We start from the raw sequence: 18979 nt of genomic DNA on the forward strand, positions 1-18979 counted from the left end.
AAATTAGACAGCACATTCAAAAAGGTTTCCCAGTTCACAAAATTTGTCTAGCTCACTTGTGGGCCACATCTTTGGTTTGTTCTGGCCCAGTATACGGCTGGGTCCGCAGCCCAGATCTTGCCCACACCTGATAAAGTGAGTAGAACTAAAGGATATGGCCCAAATCTTGACCCAATCTGACCCAACAACATTGTAGGTTCACAACATTTACGCCAGAATTGTTCCACAAATGTAGACACAAGGCAAAAAGGTATGAAGCTGTCCAGGATCTGCCCATATTCTGGCCTAACATCTACCTGGTAGTCAGCCAACAGTCACATAGGAAAGCCAGAATCGGCCAATACTGTCTGCTATCTGGGCTCATGTTCAGTGACACAGCTTTTAGAGGCGTTTAAGTCTTTGTACGTCTGGTTCCTGTCACTGCTACTGAGAACTATTTTGATTCTCAGTAAGTTTCTCTAAAGCTGAGCATTTCAAATCAAATCACTCTAAGCGGCTTTGTTTACATCCTGATTACTTAATTATCTAAATATTTTAAAATGGCTGGAATTCTCCTTTAACTATGTAAGTCGATTTCCTTCCAGAAGATTCCAGAAGGAAAAACGGCACTACAAGCAAAGCCAGATTCTTGTACCAGAATGTTTATTACAAGAGGGGCACTGACTGAAACATACACATGAATTCAGGAAGAAAATTTACTCTTGGAAGAATCTGACACCCTTGCAGGTATTTATACCGCTTTCGTTTAGTCACGCAAACGCTGCTTCGAAAATGCATCTGTGAATATATGTATTGAAACTACAGTCGTACCACAAGATGGCGCTCTGTGAACGTATTATGTGGCTACTGACAACACACTGTGGTAGATTCCTGTCCTGAACAGACTTGCAGTGTCCCAACACCATATTAAACTATTAACTAGGTATATATTGTACTGTGTATTTATCTTATTTCTGGACGGTTTTGGCAGGTTATACGCACAAAATGTAAACATTACACCACTTGACATCAAGCTACAACGCTGTAGCTTACACTCTTCAAAATAAAGGTGCCGAGAAGGGTTTTTTGAAGCGATGCCGTAAAAGAACCACTTTTGTTCACCGAGGAATCTTTATCAGTTTTGTAAATAAGATGGGTGTGAAGACTCTTTTTTTCTTGAATGTTACCTCTCACGTCTGCCGTCCAAAAACAGTCATAATTGATTTGTACGACCATTTTCTATTTAAGACATATATCAAACAGGCGGCCCTGTATTGCACATGAATCGGCTACTACAGGCTGAATAGGTAGATATGTGTCAATTCCTTTGATTTTGTGACATCACAAAAACATGTTTTTGCAGCTTCATTTCCATGTACAGGATTTATGAACTGGGAAGTAAATGGTATGTTTTAAAAATTAGGTAGTGTTTAGATGAGTGAGAAAAAAATCCATATTTTCCATGCTGGGCGCCCTGTCAAGTTTTTCCCAGAACCTGCAGCAGTATTGACAAATTCCAGTGATTTACTCATGACAGAATTTACTACAGTAACGGTACAATATTGTCATATTGCCCATGCCTGGAGTACAGAATGCCATGCTGAACCACAACAAATTACCACCCAAACAGTCCATCTGCAGTGCGTGCAGTGATTCAGGCCTTCTGTAAGCCAGGAATTCGCTGCTTCCATTGATCTTTTAATCACAGGTGAACACTAAACACCATTATATCAAGCCAAGTGCCACTACCATTTTGTTTTACTGGAATATTCAGCTTAATACTGAGAAGAGAATTAGAATTAGTAGAATTATGAACACTTTTGGTCATTCAGTGCTGAGGCTGCACATTGAAATCTTTAGACTTTCACTCTCATTTGGATACATAATCAAGTGAATGCATGGCAACATTTCAGATCAGTTTTCTCAAATCAGATTAAACCTAGATTTTAGAATTAAAACAGTTCCAAAACTTCCAGACAGATGTTCAGTGGATTGTCATTAACAGTGCAATTTAAACTAGGCTTGATTTGTGAGCAGAAAAGGGAACGTATATTAGATCAACCCCTTAAAGGCCAGGGCCCAGCGGCACACCCAAAGTTTTATTACACACTTCTATAACATAAGAATAGCTCACCTAGTTTGCATTGAAGTGCTTGTAGTTACTGAAAAATAAGCCTTAGTATGTAATAAGCCTGGGGTTTTAAGGGGTTAAAAATTATTAATGACACTGAGCTTCATCAGTGAACTGAAAAGTAATAGGAGTAAATAAGTTCTGAATGAAACCAGCACTGGAAAGAAAGCAATTTCAGTAAGATGGCATAAAAGCAAACACACTCTTACAGACCACGTCAGAGACTGAAGTTCAACGTATATTTATTATTTTTTTATTATTTCAAGAAGAACATTTACAAGTTGACAGTAGAACTGACAGAAAATATACTTTATGTAAACTAGAGTTTGCTGATAGGTAACATTTACAGATATTGCATATTCAATGCTGACTCTTTTTTTGTGGGCTCAGAAAGTATATAGAATCACACAAACATAACCCTTTTTCAACAAAACCAATTTTTGTCCAATTTATGTCAATAAATAGATTTTAAAGCATCTAATTGTTATTTTTAATCTATATGGGTTGTAAAGTAGTCTCTAGTCATTTGTATACATCTCTTATATGACCTCTAACTCAGTGATACTGAGCAAAATATATGTTGTGTCTATGATAGAAAACAAATAGCTACTGATTAACAAAATCTCCAATTTCAATGGCACGCTTAAGACTTAAGATTTCTGAAACAAAATCATTTTCACATAAAACACGTCCAGTAGGTGTATTTACATTAGCCATAGGCTCCAACAAAACATACAATATAGGAAGTAAAGAGAGGTTCACGTGAAGCCTCTCCACTCCATCCCATACATTTTTGGCCACTTGACCAGTTTAGTAACACGGAAAGGGAGGAAGGATACAGAGTAATTTCGACTGCAACCTGTTTTACACACATTAACATCGAATAAACAAGTGTAAATCCTCGCTTTCACACCCACTTACTTACAGTGGAAGTTTTAGAACTCTGCTTTTTGCAGTTTTTTTAATAAACAAACAGGGAAAACAAAGAAACTGTACAAAAGCTCATGAACATCAGGCTTTAGAACTACTTGAAGATAATCTTACTCGAGCAAAACAGAATCTTGAGAACTTGGCCAGAGCAACATAATACAAGCATGTAGTTTCAGACACAGATTTGGACCTGTCCTAAACTAAAATATTTCAGTGGTGAATCCCCAGTGTAGTTCAGTCCAAGACAAGAGGTCATCCATGTCCAGAATACTAATACAAATAAAAATGTGGAAAAAAATCCTCCTTGGTCTATTATTCTTGATCTGGTTTCAATGGATAAAGCAGCTCCTCTGATTGTTTAACATAAAATCTACGCAAGTACTGTAATACTGAAAACTTCAATATAAAATGTACTCTATAAAATGCCCTTACACAAACATTGTGTTTTACAAAATTATACAATAATGTAGGAAACATCAAAAACAAAAGCGAAGGCCAATTGACTACAAAAAATGTAAAGGCAGAATTTTTAAGACCAATAAATACCCAGTGTGTATGCCAGAAACCACAGTATACTGCAACAAAGACATGAAATATTACAAAGGACAAAAATGCTGCTACTTCTCTTACTACTGACATTCTCCTTAGACAATGTATTCCAAAAAAATCCTCATGCAAGTGAAAAAAAAGTATAAATAACAAGACATTAATAAATACAAAAAGAAAACAAACTAAAAACAAACAAACAAAAAATGTGGTTAGTACAAAAGGCATAGAAAAGACCCTTCATTTCAAACGGGTTTACTGCTGTATTCTTTTTCAAAGAGTGCTCTTAATATACATGAAAAATACAGTCCTCAACCAGATGCAGTTGCTTCACTTGAATTGCTCAGGAATCTGTCCCATTTGGGTCTGCATGCTGGTGGGAGGGCTGGAGATGCCCTCGGACCAGTCGGACATGTTAGAATGGGGCGAGGAGCTGGACCATTGGTCAGGTGACCCAGGCGAGGGTGTGAGGAACGGATGCTCCGGCACCTGGAGCTGGTGGCTGGGCGTGTTGGTGGCGTCCATGGCGGCTGAGTAGCTGTGTTGGGACGGGGGCGTGAGGAACTGCGTGCTGGCTATGCTGGGTGCCAGCGTTTGAGCTTGGAGGAGTTGGGTATCCTGTGGTAGGATGGTGTGGATGGGCATGTTATTGCCCTGCTGCAGCTCTCCACCACCCATGAAATTCTGGCCACTGTTCGTGTTTTGGTGTTGCAACTGGATGCTGGTTTGCTGCTGTTGTTGCTGTTGCCTCTGTTGCTGCTGCTGTAGATTGGCCTGCAGCTGCTGTGATTGATGCAGAAGATGTGGTTGCCCAGCCAAGTGGGTGTTGGGCAAGCCCTGGAAGCTCATCATCTGGGGCAAGCCATTGGCATTGTGGAGCATCAGGCCATGCTGGGAGGTAGGCTGGTGCTGACCATTCCTCACAGCTCCGAACTGACCCTGCTGGCCCATTCCAGCATGCATTCTGCTCAGCCATTCACACTGACCATTCGACCCGGTTGAGCCAGCCACTGGCAAGTGGGTCAGACGTGGAGGCAAAGGATCAAACTGCAAGCGAGCGAGATCCTGTTTACTGGGCATGCCTAGGTGGTTAACGCCCGGCATGTGGGCTTCCGACACGGCCTGCAAGTGATTGAGTGACTGCTGGAAGGGCGAGGTCATCAGAGGTGGAGAAGCCACATCTGAGACATAACCATTGGGTGATTCGAGCGAGTCCACAGGTGATAGAGCGGCCGAGCTGTCCAGCAGGCCGCCTTTGCCATCCTGGGGTTTTATCTTCTTCTTGGCCTTTGGGTCCTTGGTGCCATCCTTGCAGCCGATTCCTTTGGCGCTGGGCTTGCGGGGTTTCTTGGTCTGAACGGAGGGCTTCAGGCTGCCCAGGTAGGCATTCGGGGAGCAAAGAGGGGGAGAGAGGGTAGTGCTGAGGGGAGCACCATGCATGGGTGGGCTGCGCACTAGGTTGTACTCGTCCATGAGGCGCACAATGTCGTGGTGCATGCGATCTTGGGCAATGTCCCGTGGGAGGCGATCCATGTGGTCTGTGATCTCACGGTTGGCAAAATGCTCCAGCAAGACTTTGGCCGTCTCATAGCTCCCTTCCCTTGCAGCCAGAAACAGTGGAGTCTCCTCCTAAAGTATATGAAATAAAGGCACCATGAGGAAAGTTAATTTTTCCCCCAAAACCAGGGGTGTCATTCTACAGTCCTACAGGGCCTAGCCCAGCGCAATTTGGTGATTGTCCTGCTCTAACTCGCTTGATTCAACTCAGCAGTTAATTACCAGGTTTATACATATCGCTGTTGTCGGAAGAAAACCTTGTATCTCCAAAACGAGAACTTTACAGAAGAAAAAACATACTTTACTTTTAATGTAAGTCAATGGAACCAGACTTTTTTCAAAGTCATTTTCCATCATTTCTTTTAGTTCATTCGTCATGAAATTTATGCAACAGGTAGGGGCAACAGGTATTTTCAAATTATGTCAAAAACTGAAAAACATCAAAAATGGAGTTACAATGTTTTCTTCCGACAACATTTATGAAATTATGTAGATGCTGTAGGTTATACACATATGTGTCCACTATTGCTACTTAACTGCCTGTTATTTCTAATTCAGATGAAGAATTTGAGTACTTCAGTGCTCATCAGTGCCTTACCTTGTTGTTCTGCATGTCCTTATTGGCTCCATTCTTAAGCAGTACCACAGCTGCATCCACATTGTTTACAGCTGCAGCCCAGTGCAAAGCAGACTTGCCTGGTACAAAAAGACATAAAAAAAATCTGTTAGCCTTCCAACAGCATATACCAAAAAATGTAAACCATTTCAGGGTGCTCACTAAGATGGCAAAAAAATTAAAGATTAACAGACTGAAATTATGTCTCATAAGAGCAGTTGTTTCTCATGTGTTGGAGGTGATGACTGTGTCTTACCAAAGTCATCAATGGCATTGACATCAGCGTGGCAGTTGATGAGCTCCTCCACCATGCCTTCCACGGCCAACCTGGCTGCCAGGATCAGAGGAGTCGTGCCATCATGCATGCGTGCATCCAGGTCTGTGGCCCGGTTCCGTATCAAAATCTAGAACAAGGATTTGTTGAAAGAAATTAGCTTTTAGAGCATAAAGATTGAGAGGCTTTGGGAGTTGATGTAGTGAGGCTAACTTGTACTGTAACTTGTATGACATGTATTATTAATATATGTTCTACTATTATCTATAAAACTGACTAAAGTGCAGACAAAATGCAGGCTTCAAGATAGCTCTACTACTGTTTTTAGGATACAACGTATTTTTTCCATCTTTATAGATAACTGTATGTGCCAGAAACTACATAAGTCTGTTTAAGATTACTTAGCATGGTTTAAAGCAAGTGTGTGATAATATAGTCATGCAGTTCGCATGATATGCTTCCATTACTTGTTAGCTACATCAGTCTTGTAGATACAGTGCAAAACCTTGTCCATTAAAAACTGGCCTAGATATTGCACTGTATGTTTATACGTTAGTATAGATGACGCACCTGGAAGACTCCCTGTGCGTCTGCAGCCACAGCAGCGTGCAGTGGGGTCCGCCCCATGTTGTCCTGGATATTGGCATCAGCGCTGGCCTCGAGAAGCCTCTTGGCGGCGTCAGAGCGAGCATAACGGGCAGCCAAGTGCAGGGCAGTCTCACCCGTGCGGTCAGTCTGGTTATGCAGGTTGGCCCCCTGGTAGATGAAATCATTGATGACATTGGCAGAAGCATCCTCCTCCTCCTCACTGTTGCCAGTCTCCAGGCCACCACCACTACAGGAGGCAATCATCAGTGGGGTGAACCCATCTTAAGAGGAAACACAAAAACAGAAGGTGAGCTTTAGGCGAGCCTAAAATTGTGAAGCAAACTAGAACATAGCCTGAAAACATTCTCCCAAGCCAACATGTCCCACAGCAGCAAGTTTTGAATCCAAATCTGCCTGTAGCCAGACAAAATTCTGCCCGAACCCTACCCAAACCTGATCACCACCAACACAGACTCAATAAAATTCCACCTTCCTAATAGCTGAAGCTAAGTAGCTGAGTGCTTCATCATTACTAATGATCTGACAGCTTTTACAATGTACAAACCATTGTAATTTTGCATTGTCATATGACTTTTAGATGTATCACAAACCTCCTTTTGGGTGACCTAAACTGCACTCTCCTGAATCTATTCGCTGTTTTACTTCACTTGCTTGCATTTTTGCAAATGCATTGGCCTTGGGCACCTTGGTATCAACCACACAAGTGACTCCAGCATGCCAGATTAAAACAGGTCATGATATTAAAAGTAGGGAGGAAGAATAAAATGGGGAGAAAAATTAAAGCAGGGTTAAATTCAAAAGCCAAAATCCGTTAAATGTTGGCTGTCACCAAACAGAGAGACCACACCTCAGCACTACAGTAAAATCTCCAAAAAGTGAAGTGTTATAGAAGCTCTCCTCAAAAAAGTGAAACTGTTTCAGCGTGCTCACTAACATGGCACAAAGCACAAAACCTGTACGAGCCAATCTGAAGGCAAGCTCAGCCCAATTCACTCCCATTATTCTTCAAAGTGACGGAAAGATCAGACCAAAGAAACAAACAAATCGAAAGTGGATTGGACACGTTTGCCTCCGCGAATCACCCCCAGATCTCTTCGATAACCGCATTTTTTTTTATTTTTTTTATTCCTTCCAAACTCAGGGAAGTGGGCCAGGCTTTTGAAATCTCCATGGGTGAGCATTATCATCCCTGAGAAGCGGCTTGCCGTGGCGTCTTCGACAGGGGCTTCTCTTCTTCAAAAGAACAGCTATTCCCAGATCTAGCCCGATTTGGTCGATTCCAGCACATTGATCCAAGGAGCGAGGGAAAAAAAGAAAAAGAGAGAAAAACGCTTGCGAAAGCACATCGCCTTTGAATCCTTCTTTTGACGTTCTTGAGGGGCTTTGGCAGTTATTGAGAGAAAAGTCGCACTTTGATATTGTTTATTTTAATCGGCACGTGTAAATAGGATGTAGATATTGCAGGATCGATCGTTAAGCTTGGAGAAAATGGGCACATTCCCCAGGGGTCATAGCTTTCAGTTAGAGTCTTTGAAGTGGATCCATTTTCCCACTGGGCCCTGTGTATTAACTCCCTACCAGAGCTCAATTTAGTCCCTCACCTCAGCACTCTACTGACATGCACAAGCGTATACACGTTTGGAACAAGCAGGGTAGAATGGTGAGTGGAAAAATATTACAAATGATCAGTGAATGGGATAAGCTTGATGAAAAAATATGGTTATTCGCAGTAAGTGCTCCAGTGCTCTGCTATAACTTTATGACTGCATGATGGAACCAACTAAACTCTTAGTTTAGTTATTTAAATTATGTAATTTGTTTATTTATTTATTTATTTATTTATTAAAATGCTATATTTTAACCTACAAAAAACATAAAATATCCCAAATGTATTTACATTTACATATTCTTGTACTCGTAAAATAAAATATAACATAATTCTGTAAAGCATAGCTCTGCCGTACCTGGTCCTCGGACATTGACGTCCATGCAGTCATTTTCTATCTCACCCTGAGGGGGTGTGGGGGCTACAGAGGGGATTCGCAGGTCAGCAGCATCCAGGTGCTGCTGAGTCCACTGCCGATGGTCCTGCTGATCATCCAGATCTAACATCGCCTGCTCTTCAAACTGACACACACACATAGAAGAGTTTAACCATCAGAAAATTTAAAACATGCTATTTTTTACATTATTAATGCAGTTTTTAACGTAAAATATGAAATGTGGGTCCAAATTAAGGCCAAATATGTAAATATAAACCAAATGAGTTTGATTCTTAATGATATAAAATACCACAGTGAAATATATAAACAGTAACAATATGATATTTTATTACTCAGAATCTATAAATTTAATGTTATGACTGGTCTTTTCATCAAGATATCAGAAGAAATTAAAAAATATCAGAAAGAAAGTCTTCTATTACTTTAAAATACAAGTATAATAATCTTGCTTTGCCTTACCCTGAAGCGCTTGGTGTCCGTTGGCTCCTCCTCTCCCCATTTGTTCTGATTGTCATCCATTAGTGAAATATCCGAGTTCTTTAGTGGTCTGGCATCACAAAAACATCTCATCAGAAGAGCTGATGGGATCTTCTTCTCCAAGCCAAAGCATCTCTAGTCCGTCTAGCTTCTGCACCACTACCAAAACTGCTATTGATTAAATATCCCCCTCCCACCTTTCCAACATGCTAATTAATTCATTACTGCAAATCATCATAGCTCCTCTCCTCTTCTCTACTCTGACAAATCCTAAATTGTCCAAAACTTTACATTCCATTTTCATTGGCACACCCACGCTGTCTGCCAAAAGTTTGGGGACACTTAGCTTCTCAGAATGTTTTTAATAAATGAGCACAATTTCTTTGTCAGTTTCTTCAGAAAGGCTCTGCCCAGATGTTCCAGAGGTTTGCAGAGCTGGTTGGACACCTTTCCATTCAGTTCCTTCCTGAGCAGCTTGAATGGGCAGTTACTAGGCAGGACGCTCTATTACAGACAATCCATTCTGCCATACTGCCTCTTTCCTCACCAAATACAGTATTTTTTCCTACTTAACCCGTTAAATTATGTGCTTATTACTCAGTTATTAATCTTAAAGATCTTAAGGCTTATTATGCAGTAAGTACCATAAATTATTCAGTAACCACTATGAAACTACTACATAAGAGAGTGAAGGACTGCCTACACGTTCTTACAATCAAACATAAATGGTGAAAACATTGCTCAGAAAATTTAAAACAAGGTCACCCCAAGCTTTAGAAAACAGTGTATGTCCATGCCTGTCGTAAGACCAGGAATGGCGTACTCACTTCAAGCCGACCGAATCTTCCCCGACGGGCTCTCTCCTCTTCTTTTTGCTAGGCTCGCTGGTCTTGAATCCCTCAGGGAACCACAGCTGTCCGTGCTCACGGCGACGCTTGCGTGAGGCCACCATACCCACAGCAATGAAGGCCAGCAGGGCCACGCCGGCCAGTACCACATAAAGCAGATAGGGCTCAGGGTTTAATGGCACCTCGCTCTCACCTGCAAGAAGAAGGTGTGACATGTCAGAGTCGACAATGGACAAATGCAGAACGGGGTACATAAGGGTCCAGGATACAAAAAACGGCCAATCTCGCATACAAAACGAATCTTCACGCGGTGAACGATCCGCAAAACATTCGGCCGGACGAGCGAGGTTCCAGCCAGTTTGAAAACCGCACGCGTCCCATTTAGTAATAATCAGAATTCCTAACCACTTCTTCATCAAAAAAAGAGGTGCTAGCAAATAGGAAGACGAGGAAGGGAAAAAGAAAGGAGAGAAAGAACACCTCCTCTCACGTCTTCTCAGCCCAGGGTACCAGGAGACAACTTTACCACTTCTTCTTTAAGGGAGGAAAAAAAAAAGGGAGGGATTAATGAACTTCAAATTACTGCGCACGCTTTAAGCTGTAAAGACGAAGGATTTATTAGGATTTTCAAGATAACAAAGACTCCCAACTTCTAGCACACTCCCGATCAATTTTCCTCCGCTCCCGTTTTTTTTTCCGGCCCCTCTCCCTCTCTCTCTGCTAACGATTTTGAAATGATAAACTCTCCTCACCTAAACCCTTGGAGATGTGCTAAGTCCTGGTGTTACATTCAGTAAGGTGAAGGTTGCAGCAGCCCCCTTCATTGCACACTAAGGCCATGCTGAGGCGCGTGTGCGTTTGCGTGTGTGTGATTTGGGGGGATTTGATGGTGTGGAGGTGGCAAGAGTTGATTTACAGCAATTAACCATTTTGGTGCCTGAAGCCAGTGGATTTGCCCATGGACTGTGCCATTGATTGTTTAGTTTATCTGATGCACAATTACTTTGCTCTACTGTTTGAGTACAAAAAAGAGGAAACTTCAAAGTCATCCACATAATCCCTACAAGGAAGCTGTGTGTGTGTGTGCGTGTGTCTATGTGTGTATTTGTGTGCATGTGTGCATGTATGTATGGGGGGGTTGTTAAAGGTCAAGCTGGAGGTGTACGCTGCTGGAATACTCCGAATGGAGTAAAGAAGTCTTAAGTCTTGATTAATGGGGCATTACATATGGATGCCAGGCACACGACAGCTCTTGTGGCAGCTGCAGTTTCCAGGTGGGAGGTATGGACATTCAATACTCACTAGTAACAGCCTTAACGTAGGGCAGGTTGAGATTGCCACTGGAAGCAAGAGCTCCAAGGAAGGCAGCAACATCTGTAGCACTCTGGAAGCACTCTGATGACTGCTGGTAGCACTGACGGTTGTCTATCTCCAGATGCACCAACGAGCTGGAAAGAGGACACAATGTACAAATTCGATTGAAGGAATAGTTTGGAGAACAATCAACATCAAATCTACACTATTCTTCACTCCAAATGTTGTCAATCAGCCAAAGCATGTTTGGTTTCTGAAGTTTCCTTTAGTTTTGCACTGGAGCTACAAGGCTGAGGTAGCTATGGAAGCTAAAGCCACCAATTAGCATCATGCAACCTGAGTGCCTAAATCTGCCTCAAACTGCATCAAGTTGTCACATAATCTCAAACTTTCTGCACAATTAAATCATTAAGATCATTCAGAGTAATTTGATATGAAAGGCTCCAGAAACAACAGAGTCAGATCTGTTGACCCTGGTGGTGATAGGAACAAGACATCTGAAGCCTTTAATGCCCTTAAAAGCTCCCTCACAGAAAGTTGTTAAATGAAATCATTATGGATACATTGCCTTAAGCCTAAGACTACATGGTACAATAGTTATGGCATGAAGTTGAGTTGAAGTTGGCCTAAAACATGTATTTTTAAATTATATTTATGGCATAAGAGGTATGTGTAGGCATCATCAGTCAAACTCTCTAGGAAAACTATTTTTTTTTTTTTAGATTTACCACAATTTTATTATTATCGGGATTACATATAAAACTCATCAGACACGTGTAGGTTTACTGTTCATTTTTGTTTTGTAAATATCGTGACCGCTGGTTCCTTTCACTACCACTGTTAAGAGATGTGAGTGAATAAGTTTCTCTACAATTAACCATTTCACATCTCTGAATGACTTTGTTAACATTGCAACAATTGAATTATGCAGAAATTTTGAAAAATGCATATTGCAAGTGTTTGATATTTTAAGCATGCAGGTTAGACAATGCTAATTGGTGGGATATAAGCTTCCATCACTAAACTACATTAGATTTGTAGTTACAGTGCAAAACTAAAGAAGCCAACTTCAGATGCAACATTTCATGAATGTATGAAATGTTTTTTGGCTGCTCCACATTTTGGGTCTGTATCATTTAGCGTTTACATTTTTATTTTCATTTTCGGTGTTACAAATAATTTCCCTTCCCTGCTTCGGTTACTGACTCCACTGAACCACAAACTCCCTGCTTGCTCACCCTACGACATGCATCTGGTCCTGGTCACGGCGTCCCGAGCTGACGACATCAGGCCTGCTGTCAAGCGAGCGTTTAATGTTGTGCTTGCTGAGCTCATGCGGGCTGCCATAGTATGGGTAAATCATCAGCTCTCCATGGGTGTCCAATCGGAAAACTATGTTGGTGTGCAGTACACGGCTGAGCTCGCGCAGAAACGCTGAAGAGTTGTTACGTAGTTGCTCGGGTGGCAAGTGCACCACCAGCACCAGGTGACCTGTGGCCCTCTTCTCCGGCACATTCTCAGCGCAGTCCAGGCCATCCCACTCACACTCAGCGTTGTTGCAACCTTGGTCACAGTGGCCGTCCGCATAGTGGTCCTTGCAGTATTGGTCATACAATGGGCTGAAGGGGTAGAAGAGGAAAACATATGAGAACGTTATGATGCTCAGTCTTGGAACCAGAGCCAGTGAGTTCTGCAAGGATGTCTGGTGACAGAAAATTTGAACTTTGAAACTGAATAGAATGGGATTGTATAATGGCACCTGTCCTGCTTATATTACCAGCCATAAAGTTATCTAATTCTAGATAAATGATGCTGATTCTCATTCTGTCTAAACAGTTCTGACCCCTGGAACCCCCGAGGTCTTCTACTCACTTGCACTCTCCACTGCTTCTCTGGCAGTCGAAGCCATCATAAAGGCAGCCGGCGTTGTGGCACTGCTCATCGCACTTTCCGTTATTGAAGTAGCGCCAGCACTGCAGCGCAGCTGAGCAGTTTTTCCAGGGGTCGCGAAAATTCAGTGAGCAGTCACCTCCGTCCCAGTCACATGCGTGGCTGTTGCAGGCAGCATCACATTCCTTGTTGCCCTTCTTGGCCTCACACTCGGCCACCTCGCAGCTGGCCTCCACCTCAGGTGCTGGCGTGATGTCCCGGCCGAAGCCGCCTGTGAAGCCGTAGTCCAGGATGTGGCAGAGCAGGCCGTTGAAGTTGGCTGGACATATGCAGTGGAAGTAGGGCGACTCAGTGCTGGGCTCACATGTGCCTCCATTGTAGCAGGGGTTAGAGGTGCAGGGCCCGTTGCTTGGGTACTGGCACTCAGGGCCAGTAAAGCCTGCAGAACACATGCACCGGGGGCTCTTATGGCCAGAGATGCAAGTGCCACCGTTTCTGCAGTGAAGGCTTCCACAGGCCTGTGCGTCATACTCACAGGTAGAGCCGGTGAAGCCCTGAGAGAGTGAGAAAAGGGAGAGGGGCATTCAACTCGTTATTTGTTATGTCATATATTACTCTTTAGCTATATTCTGACTGCATACTGTAGGGAACGAGTAGGCATATTTACAACACATGCAGCAATGGTTAAATTTTTGTTTTGGCACTAGTGTCTCTTCAATAGTTAAGTAGTATAGTATTTGTCCTTGTTAATGCATTTAAGGTAGGGTTGCTCTAAATAACTGTATTTGGGAGAAGGCCAAAGCGTCTGAATGTAGCGCCCCCCCAAGCTTTATTTCATGATGAAGTCATTATTGTTCAAAAAATGTGGAAATAGTAAAAAAAATCTTCAATAAGTAGGTGTATCCAAACCTTTAACTGGTACTTAACTTAACTGGCAAATATGTGTATTGTACAATTAATCAAATGTAAGATTATTATAGGCAGAATGAATGGTGAGCACTCACAGGAGGACATTTACAAATGAATCCATGAGGAGTGTTGCTGGCTACAGCGCAGGTTCCTCCATTCCGGCATGGCTTCCCCTTACAGCCATCAAACACGGTGTCACATCGCTGACCTGCAAATACACACACATTCAGCAACCTCATTATCACACACATTAACTGCATTCTTTAAACCACTGCAAGGGACAAGGCCACTCTACACAAAAGTACCATTAATAACAGAAACAAAGTGACACTAAACAACCACAGCTCTAACACGGGAGCACAGGGTAAGAGATACCCTTGTAATTCACATTACTCACCTGTGTAGCCAGTGCGGCACTCGCAGCGGTAGTTGTTGGTGAGCTGAACGCAGCTGCGTGTGCCCCGTGGGTCGCATGGGTTGGACAGGCACTCGTTGACATCCCCTTCACAGCGCTCGCCCACATAGCCTGGCGGACACATGCAGTGGTAGCCTCCAACACGATCCACACAGCGGCCCTGGTTAAAGCACTTGGGCTCCTGGGTCACAGGGTCAGTGAAGGGTATGCAGTCGTCAATGTTGATCTCACAGTGAACTCCTGAAATGGGCAAAAGAACAGAATGCTAGAGCTGAGAACTCATACTAGGCTCTATTTCTAATGTGTGAATGGACCACCAGCTAGTTTTGACCTTTATCAAAGATAAACTCCTAAGAAAAATAATGTGATAATATAGATTACTATCAACTTTGGTATAGCTAAGACACCTAAACTACTTTTCAAAAGTTTTTAATGGTATTCAAAAGTTTTTTTAATCACTTTAAGTCAGTTTTGTTGCAAATACGTGTATAAAATGATTCTAATATGCTAGTCCTGTGCAAAAGTGCACATATTTCAAATGATTTGTAGGAAGTTGTAAAATTAAAGTTTCAGATGTGCCTAAAATTATGAACAGAACTGCTGATGAATCTAAAACAACTAAGCAAACTGCATAGCTTCAAAAAGAAAAAAAAACATCCAGAATGCCTCGTATTTCAAAAATGGTAATCAAATCTTGAAATAAAAAACTTGACAAAAATACATAGTTAGAGTACATTACTTATGACTTAAAACTTCTTGTTGTTCTGAAAAATATTTAATAAGTGATCTGAAAATGTTCTGAAAAATACTGAATAAATCATCTGAAAATGCCTTTTCATTTCTAGATTATTTAAATTACACAGTAAAAAAAGTGTTAAGTGATTTTAAATGGCAATGTATATGATAACATTACATGAAGCGAGGCATTTTATTTATAGACCTATTTATAGACCTTTAGGACATAATTAAGCACACCTCTTTACATGTCCAGGAAAAATCAATCAGAAAGAAAAGTCTAAGTAAGCCGGCCACTGACAAAGTCCTAATTAACGAAGCGTGGGATGAGCGGACAGAGAGAGAGAGGAAGAGGAAGAGGGGTATCTGACCTTGCGTTCCCCGGGGACAGGAGCATTTGTAGGTATTGACGAGGTCGATGCAGGTGCCCCCGTTCTGGCAGGGCTGAGAGAGGCACTCATTGATCTCACTGGAGCAGTTTACTCCATGATAACCTGGCACGCACTGTGAGAAAGAGCAAAAGACACGAAATCAATGCCAAACATGAAAGAATGCCGTTTCTGTTTACCTGACTTTGTTCCGCTGTCTCGCCAGACAAGCAGTTCCGATACAGTGGAGTGAAGCTCATTCTTAATACGCTGCCTCAGTCAAGTCTACAGTGACCTTGCCTAATCATCCACCTTTCATCATGCAGCAAATGAAATATATGCACAAGAAAACCGTCCAGGATGCTGACAGAGGAAACGAGCATGAAAGTAACAAAAAGATCTAGTCCTGTGTTTTAAGAATGCTGATCCAGAATAATCCTCTCTGTTCATAAAAACTCATATTAATTAACCCATAGAAATTACGGTTATTACCAGCAATAACTAAAGAAGTTTGTTATTTAAAATTAATTATTCTCACTCACGGTCAATTAAACGGGTGGAAAAATTCTGTTGAAAGTATAGATTCTAAACGTTCAATTGATAATGCATTTGTATTTGTGTTGGTAAGTAGAAGAGGCCATCTTTCGTTATGATTTGAATTTGATTTAAAGTTGTTGTGCATATAGTCTTGTTTTGTGGTAAGAAAAAACATTCTTTACACTCGTGCCATGTTTTTTTTTTGTCATTAAACATGCAGACTTAAACCTTTGAAGAAAAAATGTCAGTCAAATGTAAATGCATTTAACATTGTTATTAAGTATGTAATTTATTATGTAATTATGTAATTACCAGGGCTGTCAAATAATTCAAATAAATAAAATAATAAATCATCCTTAATCGCATTATTTTGTGCAGTTTATTGTAATTAATCACATTTGGCTGACCCTAAATAAATTCCATTTCCATTTAAAAAGCAGTGCATTTTGTTATAGCTATATAAGTGGTCAAAATAAGCTTTATGGGGAGTGTGTTTGTTATCTTAAATAATTCAATAACATTCATTTTCATGAGTTCACATGACCCTGAGCATGAAAATCCATGGATGCAGGGTAAACATGACAATATGGTGAATGCAGTTTCCAGTGAGAACAACCGTGGGTGCATGTTCCAACATCTCTGCAATTTTAAGCCTTGCATTTCTATACAGATATTTATGTAATGTAAATTGATTGTATAGCAAACATTCAGTAGAAACTCTGGACATCTAAGTGTTAACTGACCAATCAGCACATTTACTCACCCTTATGTAACTGGTGATACAGAATATTTCTTTGTGTACTGGCTCACCTCACAAGAATATCCTCCTAAGTAATCGGTGCAGGTAGCTCCGTTCTGGCAGGGGTTGGGGATGCATTCGTCCACCTGCTCCTCGCAGTAGCTGCCTGTGTATCCTGCCTGACACTGACAGTAGTGTGTATTTCCAGCATCCAAACACAGGCCAGAGTTACGGCACAATCTGGCAACCTCCACACCTACAAAGAATGGCACGAAGGACATGGCATAAGCAACCTGTGTGACGCAGCACACATAAGCAGGTAACACTGGAAGATCTGCACACTCATATGCACACATACACGACCATACCTTGCTGTTTAGCAGCCACCTCGCAGGACACACTGGGGACATCACAGTAAAGGCCCGTCCAGCCCGTCTGACACTGGCAAGTGTAGGTGGTGCCACTCTGTCTGCATGTACCTCCATTCTTACAGGGAGATGGCTTACACCAGTTCACCAGCTCCTGATAACACAATGTACATATTTTGAATGTATAAGACATAAATGTTTCCAATTCATTTCAATTGTTATTCAGTTATGTATGAGGTCGACATCAAAACAACAAGAAATAAAAAGTGTTTTAAGTATGTCTACGCAACACATCTCATTTATCTAATAATTTGTATCAGTCCTGACATACACTATTGTTTAAAAGTTTGAATTAACTGTTTAATGTGTTTTTAATAATATAAACCCAATACATCTATGACATTCTTGCAATATGATGCTATTACATCATATAAATATGATGCTTTATAGGTTTCAAATATTTAGTAGAAAGCAGTAAAAGAAATTTTAGATGTGTCCAAAATGAACAGAACTGTTCATGATTTCATCATAGTTTAGACAGAATCAAGAGCTTACAATAAGATTAGAAGTTATTAAAAGATAAATAACTGCAAACTGAAATTTTTTATAATTATTTCTTTTGAAGTTATCCAATTCTTTCTAAAAATGAGGCATTATGAACATTAATTTTATTGTAAATTTGTTTTTATTGGATTGAATCAAATAAAATATTTGTAAAAAAAAAAAAACTTTTTACAAATATTTCAAATATTTTTATGACAAAAACCACACAAAACTGTAGTTAAGCTCAAATCAGGACCAGCGGTGTGACTTACCTGACAGTTGAAACCACGGTAGCCATGAGGACAGGTGCACTTGTATGTGCCATAGCTGTCCTGGCATGTGCCACCGTTCATGCAGGGCTTAGAGTCACACTCGTTGATGTCATGCTGGCAGTAGCTGCCGGTGAAGCCGGCCAGACATAGGCAGCTGAACATGTTGATGCCATCCACACAAGTGCCACCGTTAAAACAAGAGCTGTCCAAAACACAAAGCAAAAAAAGGTCAGGTTGGTAGTGGCCAGCTACGGCATGTTGTTGGCTGTATCATGATTACTGTAAAAATCAGACATTTTTTTCTGTTTATCGCTGTGCTGTACTTGCATACTCATTTTCCACCAAAGGGGGCGCCAAGGTACAACACAAGTTCTAATCACAGTAAGACGGAAAGTCTGATCCGGTCTGCTGCCAGTTCTCTTGTGCGCCTGATAACGTGGTGGCTCTAAAAACAGGCCAGCAGGAGCCGATCCCGAATCAGATTTGCCTTTTGTCGTGCTACCATGACTGTAAGAAAACCTGATCTTACATCAGTCGCAAATGTCAAAGACAATTGACTGTTGTAGGCAAAACAGTGAAGACCTGTGTGTGGAAAGGTTACGATTCATTGGCGTAACAAGAGGGGGGCCAGGGTGGGCAGTTGGCTCAGACTGCCCGTTGGGATTACTGGGAGACTGTCTGGCCAGTAGGCAGACCTGTCAGTTGGACCATGCAGACCAGTACTGCTACTGCTGTAGGCTGTTTCTCTACATCAGGGAATCTTAAATTTATCCAGCACCCACCGAGATGATTCGCTTTTAGACTCTAGCTAACCGATTTCATTAACAACAGCATGTTCAGTGTTTGCTTACAAAAATAGTCCTGGTTCTGTTGCTAACTTGTCCATCTTATAACTGATTTTAAATTTTTTCTTACATTT

General features: G+C 41.5%; 1 protein-coding gene across 1 annotated transcript in view; it reads right to left on the minus strand.

Annotated features, from left to right (window-relative positions):
- Nucleotides 1-2335: 2335 nt before the first annotated feature.
- notch1b (notch receptor 1b) overlaps nucleotides 2336-18979 on the minus strand; it is a 48825-nt gene continuing 32181 nt past the window's right edge. Inside the window, exons 19-34 of the mRNA XM_036597907.1 lie at nucleotides 18061-18262; nucleotides 17246-17399; nucleotides 16949-17133; nucleotides 15605-15737; nucleotides 14481-14738; nucleotides 14179-14291; nucleotides 13157-13728; nucleotides 12523-12903; nucleotides 11273-11418; nucleotides 9950-10163; nucleotides 9105-9192; nucleotides 8607-8769; nucleotides 6604-6902; nucleotides 6016-6163; nucleotides 5742-5839; nucleotides 2336-5215 (exon numbers count right to left, since the gene is read on the minus strand). Coding sequence (XP_036453800.1) covers nucleotides 3917-5215; nucleotides 5742-5839; nucleotides 6016-6163; nucleotides 6604-6902; nucleotides 8607-8769; nucleotides 9105-9192; nucleotides 9950-10163; nucleotides 11273-11418; nucleotides 12523-12903; nucleotides 13157-13728; nucleotides 14179-14291; nucleotides 14481-14738; nucleotides 15605-15737; nucleotides 16949-17133; nucleotides 17246-17399; nucleotides 18061-18262 — 4453 coding nt within the window. The 3' untranslated portion in view covers nucleotides 2336-3916. The remainder of the gene's footprint in view (nucleotides 5216-5741; nucleotides 5840-6015; nucleotides 6164-6603; nucleotides 6903-8606; nucleotides 8770-9104; nucleotides 9193-9949; nucleotides 10164-11272; nucleotides 11419-12522; nucleotides 12904-13156; nucleotides 13729-14178; nucleotides 14292-14480; nucleotides 14739-15604; nucleotides 15738-16948; nucleotides 17134-17245; nucleotides 17400-18060; nucleotides 18263-18979) is intronic.

This window comes from Colossoma macropomum, unplaced genomic scaffold (genome assembly GCF_904425465.1).
Source record: "Colossoma macropomum unplaced genomic scaffold, Colossoma_macropomum, whole genome shotgun sequence".
NCBI classification, from domain to species: Eukaryota; Metazoa; Chordata; class Actinopteri; order Characiformes; family Serrasalmidae; genus Colossoma; species Colossoma macropomum.